Source organism: Guillardia theta (assembly GCF_000315625.1).
Source record: "Guillardia theta CCMP2712 unplaced genomic scaffold GUITHscaffold_224, whole genome shotgun sequence".
In the NCBI taxonomy this organism is placed as follows: Eukaryota; class Cryptophyceae; order Pyrenomonadales; family Geminigeraceae; genus Guillardia; species Guillardia theta.
In genome coordinates, this window is record NW_005434452.1 from 62,101 (window position 1) to 69,167 (window position 7,067).

A 7,067-nucleotide genomic window follows, 5' to 3' on the forward strand; every position below is an offset into this window, starting at 1 on the left:
CGAGCATGGACGAGAGGAGCAAGAGGACGAACAGGAGCGAGGGAGGAAGGAGGAGGATATTGAAGGCGTCGGAGAGACGAGAAAAGGAGAAGACACTGAACAAAACACACAAGTTAAGAATCATATCCATCCCCCTTCCTCCCTCTCTCCTCCTCTCTCCCTCCTCTTCCACTTCTTTTTCCCTCTACTCTTCTCCCTCTCCTATGCTCTTCTCTGCCCGTCTCTTCCTTCTCCTCCCTCACCAGTATTTTGCGCATTTCGCCTTATATCCCACCCCTTACTTCAAAGTACCGGTCCAATTTCCCATTACCACCCACCTTTTTCCAACCCAAGATAGTAGCTGATGAAAAGACCCTGCAGATCCCTCAGATATCTGCAGAACCTCTCGACTAGCAGCTGCTACACTGCGAGAAACATCAGCACCAGCAGCACCAGCACCACCAGCACCAGCACCAGCACCAGCACCAGCACCAGCACCAGCACCAGCACCAGCACCAGCACCAGCACCAGCACCAGCACCAGCACCAGCAGCACCAGCACCAGCACCAGCACCAGCAGCACCAGCACCAGCACCAGCACCAGCAGCACCAGCACCAGCACCAGCACCAGCACCAGCACCAGCACCAGCACCAGCACCAGCACCAGCACCAGCACCATTACCAGCACCAGCAGCACCAGCAGCAAAAGGATGGGGTGAGGGGAAGAGGGAGAGGTGAATGGTGAGGGAATGGGAGGGCATGAGGAGGGTTGAGAGGGAGGAGGAGGGCGACGATTGTGAAATCGAAGACGAGAGCAGAGTGGTAGATGAGATCGAAACATTGCAGGGGTGGGAAGACATAGTCTGCACAGAATCTCGTCAAGCCGTTAGATATAGGTTTAAGATCAACAGTGTTCCATCATCCGCTACTCTCGCTCCCACTCTATGCCAGGAAGAATTGATCCTCGGTCTCGACCGCGGGCTCCTCCGCAGGCGCCTACGAGACACTCACTCGAGCTCGAAGACAAGAGGGAAGGGCTGGAGGTAACTGAAAGGACGGCAAAGGACGGGATGGATGAATGAGGAGGAGAGGAGATGAGAGCGAACGGAGAGGAAGCAATAACTGAAGAGCAACAAAGAAAGGGGGGAAGATGAAGACGAGAAAGGAACGGTAGCAGCATGAGGTTCACAGCAGACCTGATAGGGCTGGCTGCCAAAGTACTCGCTGTACCACCTGAAGCAGCTGTGAGATGAGAAAGAGGACAACTGGGCAGCTCTTGCCTGTTCATACGCTGATCCACGTCCTTTAGCATGTTCCTTAAGTTCTCCTCTACCCTGACTGCCTCGTTCATTCGCTCCTGCTCCTGCTCGAACCTGCCATGGCGATCACGATGAAGCTCTCCATGGAAAGTGGGAAGGCAGAGAGTGAGGAATTGAGGAGGAGGCAACACAAGCAAGCTGACTCTACCTCTGTCGGTACTGCTCCTCCCGCTCTCTCCTCATCTGCACTGAAATTCAATGCTGGTTCAGCATCAACCAGGTCCTTCAAACCTGCTCGAAGTCCCTCAGCCTGACAAGCTCCGCCTGCACCTTCGACAGCATCCCCTCTGCGCTCAGACGGGCAACTTGGTCGTCACGACGCCCTGCCTGGACGACCATCAGCTCTGGACCCCGGCGCACGTAGAGGAGCCTGATACCTGCTCCTTGAGGTAGAGCTGCTCGAGGCGGTTCTTTTCATCCTGACAGAGCAAGAGTCAAGGAGGTGCGAAAAGGTCTGGTGTCGGCACTTCGTGGCGCTTCTTCAGTTCCTCGATGTATTCCTTGCGGAGCCTGTAGCTCCGTCAGAGAGCTCCCGCCAGTCCGCCCAAGGTCCTTACCTCTCCTTCTCCTTCTGCCTGCTCAGCTCTTCTGCAAGGTCGTTCTCACGCTGTTGCAAGGGATGCAACTTGATCTCGGCCTCTCTCCTGGACTGCTCTGCCTTGCGCAAGCCTTCGTTGAGCTTCATGATCTCGTCACTGTTCTTCTGCTGCATCTGCTCGATTTCACGTTCGCGGCGTTGGCTTGATTCCCTACGACATCGAAGTGACTTACAGCTACAGCCTCTTCCCTCCAGTACCTCTCTTGCTGCAAAATCTTGCGGAGGCGGTCGAGCTCATCTCTGTCTTGAGAGCAGTGCGCTAGGGCTTGCCTGTGGTCACATGTATAAGAGAGCGCGAGCCGAGACTGCGATGGAGACCTCAACTGAAGCCTCAGCTGATCGATCTCATCTTCCATGGACCGAGAAGCAGTCAACGACCTACGGCAAGGTGAGCTGCTCCTCTCCCATCCCCGCCAGAGCTCACTGGAAGTATTCGGCAGTGCCTCTCATGAGCTTGCAGTCGTAAGTCTCCACGTGGGATCCCTGCTCAGTCAGCCGCTCAGTTTCTCAGCTCCCGGGAACCTGGAGGGGCTACAACCTCTCTCCGCTGGAAGGTCAGCTTGACCGTGGTGCCTTGTTGTCCGAGGATGAGATTCCTCAGGACTGCCAGGGGCTCGCCAACGACCTTCATGTATGTCAAGTCCCAAGTCTGTCTTGACCCTGCCAGAAAATGTACCTCGCGGTCATCGACGGCTACGATAACATCGCCGACTTGCACAGTGCCTTCGCGCTCCGCCGCGCCACCGCTGACCTGCAGCTCTGATCAACTGACGGGCCGGTTTCTTGATGTCAACGCACAATGGTCTTGACGTAGACATTGCCATCGTTCTCTTGTTGGAAGAAGATACCAACACCAGCCTGAACTGTTGGGAAAGTGAGTGTGGCTACAAGAGATACGATGCTGTATGACCTGAACCGCCGGATTCTCCACTGAACATGTCCTTGGTGCTTATGACAGATCGGCTGTTCATACCGTAGTTGCTCATTGCGATCACTGCAGATCCGTCATCAGTTTCGAAGCAATCGTTGAGGTTGAAGATGTCAGTGGTAATCATCCTCGGTGTGGACTCATGCAAAAACCAACAAAACTCCAAATCGAAATTGATAAGAGGCTGCAATCGGCACTAGGCATACTAACGCAGGTAAAACAGCAAAGAAAGGCAAATCATCAATTGCGAGACACAACCGTGTTCAGAGATCAGCCAATCAGCAGCTGAAGGAGATCATACATCATTCCAGTGAATCCTCAAATCATCCTAACATGTGTGAATAGGAATTCTCATTCAAGGAAGATCCGCAAGACCAGGACCAGAGGAGGACAGGTCATTTCTGTGATGCTTCATGTGGCGGAGAAGGGACCCAGGCATGGTTGGAGACTAGAAGAACATCAACATCGAGATGGCGACGCGTCAGAGACTCACGGATAGAGAGGACGAGGAGGGAGGAGGAGAAGTGAGCGCATGCTGGGGATGTAAAGGAGCCTAGGAGCGCGTCGCTACACAGGTCGTCGCCATGACGGCGAGGAGGGGCAGAGGACGCGGTAGGGCGGAGATCCCGGGGGGTAGGGGTGTGAGACCACCCACCCATAAATATGCTGGATTCAGAGTGAGTAAGGGGTACAAGAGAATTTTGTATTCAAGATAAGGGGTCAAGGGGGGGTACCTCTAGGAAGGGGATGGTGTGTGCTCTGACCAGGTAGTATATCGTAGGAGGGGGTACGGGTACTATGTCGAAGATCTGCAAGGGATGGAGTGGGGTACTTCAAGGTTAAATACTGGGTGGTGAATTTTTACTTTTGAACATGGAGGGGTAGAGGTCTCAACTTGGTGGGTGGGGTGGTTGGAGACGGTGGTCCCTCCACGGGATTTTGAAACTGAAAGTGATTACTCACCGGTCAACTACCCCACCCCCGTTAAGAAAGGGAAAATAGTTGGTAATGGAGGGGTACAGGTCCAACATGATATAGCCTTCCCCACCCCCACCCTGTCGTCATACCTGAATCCTCACTATTTTTGGACCAATGACTACCTACCCCACCCATCTACACCCACTTAAATGACCCCACCCCTCCTTACCACTCGAAGACCACCCCCTTCCACAGACAGGAGCAAGGGGCGTACATGACCCCACCAACTGCCATATGACCCCCTCGTTACCATTCATTCAGGGGGTACATTCTACCTGTAAAGTTGACTAATAATAAGAGGGTCCTGCTAAATTCTACAGCCCATGGGGTTTAAAATCTTGTCGGGCACCGTAACGACGGTTACAAACTGTTTAACGTATTAGTCATTACCAATGTCAACGGAACGATGCTGAAAGTTTGTGGGGCGGCGGCGGCGGCAGCAACAGCAGCAGCAGCAGCAGGAAAGTGATACCACTGAGGGAGGGATAGGAAGCTCATCAAAGTATTGAAGGTTGGCATTAGACGGAGAGGATGGAGTAAGACGACGAGGCATTCAGAGAGCAGGGGGACTGGGGCTGTTCCATCTTTCAGAGCGCAGGAAAAGGATGAAGACCGAGGAGGAGAAGCTGCAGGCGCGTCTCGACAAGTCCATCATGAGGCTTCAGAAGCTACGTAGCTCAAAGAGAGATGTCCTTGATCATATGATCTCAAACCCGCCGATTGGTTACGAGGTGAAGAAAAGTTTGGTTCGCTCGAGCAGGTAAGAGGAGGAGGGTCAGGGTAGACGAGGAGAGGAAGAGGTGAAGAGGGAGGGTGGGTGGGGGCAGGTGAACAGCTCGGGAGATAACGGGGCCTGGCAGAAACAACATGGAGGAGCAGAAGCAGATTCTCTACCGTAACTTGTGATGGTTCTGTCGCCATATCTGAACGTGCTCGCCAGAGGAACTGAAGCAAGCTAACCTGGAGAACGAGAAACGAGACATGGAGATACTGCGCTGGGCCTTGCGAGACGACAAGGCAAGCTCCAAGCTCGTCGGACCCTCCGGTCGTAAGGTGCTGGAGGAGAAGTTGTGGCGAGTTCAAGAGGGAGAAGGAAGGGGTTGAGGAGGAGGACAAGGACAAGGAGAGGGGGAGAGAGAGTGAAGGTAGACGGGGAGGGGTATGAGACGGAAACGAAGAAGAAGGAGGATAGGGGGAGGAGGGAGGGAGAGGGAGGAAAGGATTTTGTTGAGAGAAGGAGGGAGGGGGAGAGGAGAAGGATTTCACAGAGAGGGCAGAAACTGCTGAGGATGCGACGGGACTTGCACACTCGCTTCCTGAACTCAGAGCTGGAGAGAGCGATGGAAGAGCTCAATCTCGACGAGAAGAAGCTCTACAGGCAACTCCCTTCCTCCTCCCTGTGCCTGCTGAGTTTGCTGTCTGCAGGCAAGAGCTGAAGAGTTACCTCGAAAATCGCAAAGTGCAGAAACTTCGAAGAGAAGTGAGTCTGAGATACCTGCTTCTTCCTCTCTCCTCGTCACTGAGATACCTGCTTCTTCCTCCCTCTTCGTCTTGGTGGTTGACAATGACGTCCCCTCAGTCCGTCGTCACCAGGAACCAGCTTCAAAAGCTTCTCTCGCAGACGCCAGGGAGAAAGGACAAGGTCCAGGTGCCAGTGAATGGATCCTTCAGGAGCGGTAACAACCACCCAACTCCTCTCCTCTTGCCTCTGACCTCCTCGTCTCCCCCAGACATGCTCAAGTCCCCATCGTCAAGAGGCAAATGTGAGCTCTGGCGCTGCTGGGACGCTGCTGACGTTGTTGCCGTATCATCCGACGCTGAGCAGCGGTGGCTGGGGTGAGAGGAGGAGGGAGAGCGGTAGTGCCGTCTGACCCGATGGCGTCAGAGCTCGCAGTTCAGTCATCGCTTCCTCTCCGATACCCTCACGCTGCAGAGCGAGAGGTCGGAACGAGCCTTGTCGTCGCGGTCGTCGGGGAGCACGTGAGATTATTAGAGGAGAGGAGGGGAGGGTAGAGGAGGGGAGAGGAGAGGAGAGGAGAGGAGAGGAGAGGAGAGGAGAGGAGAGGAGAGGAGAGGAGAGGAGAGGAGAGGAGAGGAGAGGAGATACGAGAGAAGTTGCGTTGAGGAGAAACAGAAGGAAGAGAGGAAAAGGAGTGAAGAGAAGGAGGGGGGGAGAGGACGGAGAGACGTGAGATTGAGGAGGAGGAGGAGGAGGAGGAGGAGGAGGAGGAGAGATAGAGGGGAGGAGACGGTGAGCTTGTTTTGATGAAATGTATCAGGTCCCCATTACATCGAGCTGCGACATACGAGATCATCGCAGATGGAGCTGGAAATGTTCATGTAAGATATGAGATGTGTGTTAGATGTTAGCCATCGGAGGTGTGGTATATGTAAGATATGCGATGTGCTCTTCATTTCAGAAATAAGTTGTGACTTCACATTTTTTCCAGGTGTTGGAAACTGAATCAAAGAGGAATGTGGCAATAACTTCACTTGTCCCGAATAATGTCATGCTCCTGAAGGTTTCCTTTCTTCTTCTTCCTCGCTCCTCGCTCCTCCTCCTCCTCCTCCTCCTCCTCCTCCTCCTCCTCCTCCTTGCCTCCTCCTCATTCTCTTCCTCGCCTTCTCCTCATCCTCCTCGGCGCCTCCTCCTCATTCTCCTCCTCCTCTCGTCGTTCTCCCTGCCCTGACATGTCGGCAACAAGACGCCCAAGGAGAAGAGATCCACCAGGAAGCGAAGCCTCTTGCTCAACCACTTGCATGATCCTCAGTTTACAAGGTCAGAAACGACTTCCTGCTCCTCCATCCACCCCCCGCCCTCCTTCTCCTCGCCTCCTCCTCGCCTCCTCATCCTCCTCCTCCTCCTCATCATCATCATCATCATCATCATCATCATCGTACCATCTCCTCTACCTCTTCCTACCTCCTCCTCCTATCTCCTCCTACCTCCTCCTCCTCCTCCACTCTACAACCTTCTCCTCTACCTCCTCCTCCATCATTCTCGTTCGATGCTCACTTGCTGTTTTCTTCAGCTTCTTCAACTTCGACTCAACTCCTCGCAACCCTCCTTGGATGTCCTGCAACATCGGCAAGGACGCGCTCCTTCCACGCCCCTTGTGGTCGAGATGACAGCAGAAGCCAAGGGCAGCAGGAGAGGAGGAAGAAGAGAGGAGGAGGAGGAGGAGGAGGAGGAGAAGGAGGTTTAGATGTTTTAGATATTTTACTAAGATTCATGCATAATTTCATTGTCTTTTTCTTCTTCTTTT

General features: G+C 53.8%; 2 protein-coding genes across 2 annotated transcripts; one reads left to right on the forward strand and one right to left on the reverse strand.

Annotated features, from left to right (window-relative positions):
- Positions 1-920: 920 nt before the first annotated feature.
- GUITHDRAFT_148586 (hypothetical protein) lies at positions 921-2,950 on the reverse strand (the record flags this gene model as incomplete). Its single annotated transcript, XM_005819431.1, has 14 exons — positions 921-974; positions 1,175-1,211; positions 1,446-1,480; positions 1,529-1,624; positions 1,675-1,716; positions 1,765-1,807; positions 1,855-2,046; positions 2,094-2,165; positions 2,214-2,273; positions 2,320-2,378; positions 2,434-2,520; positions 2,572-2,646; positions 2,694-2,758; positions 2,806-2,950. The coding sequence occupies 14 exons, from the start codon at positions 2,948-2,950 to the stop codon at positions 921-923; spliced, it is 1,062 nt and encodes a 353-aa protein (XP_005819488.1).
- A 1,456-nt stretch (positions 2,951-4,406) lies between these two features.
- GUITHDRAFT_148587 (hypothetical protein) lies at positions 4,407-6,227 on the forward strand (the record flags this gene model as incomplete). The annotated part of the gene is made up of 7 exons (XM_005819432.1): positions 4,407-4,561; positions 5,227-5,281; positions 5,381-5,449; positions 5,532-5,564; positions 5,687-5,781; positions 6,081-6,141; positions 6,165-6,227. The coding sequence occupies 7 exons, from the start codon at positions 4,407-4,409 to the stop codon at positions 6,225-6,227; spliced, it is 531 nt and encodes a 176-aa protein (XP_005819489.1).
- Positions 6,228-7,067: the final 840 nt, after the last annotated feature.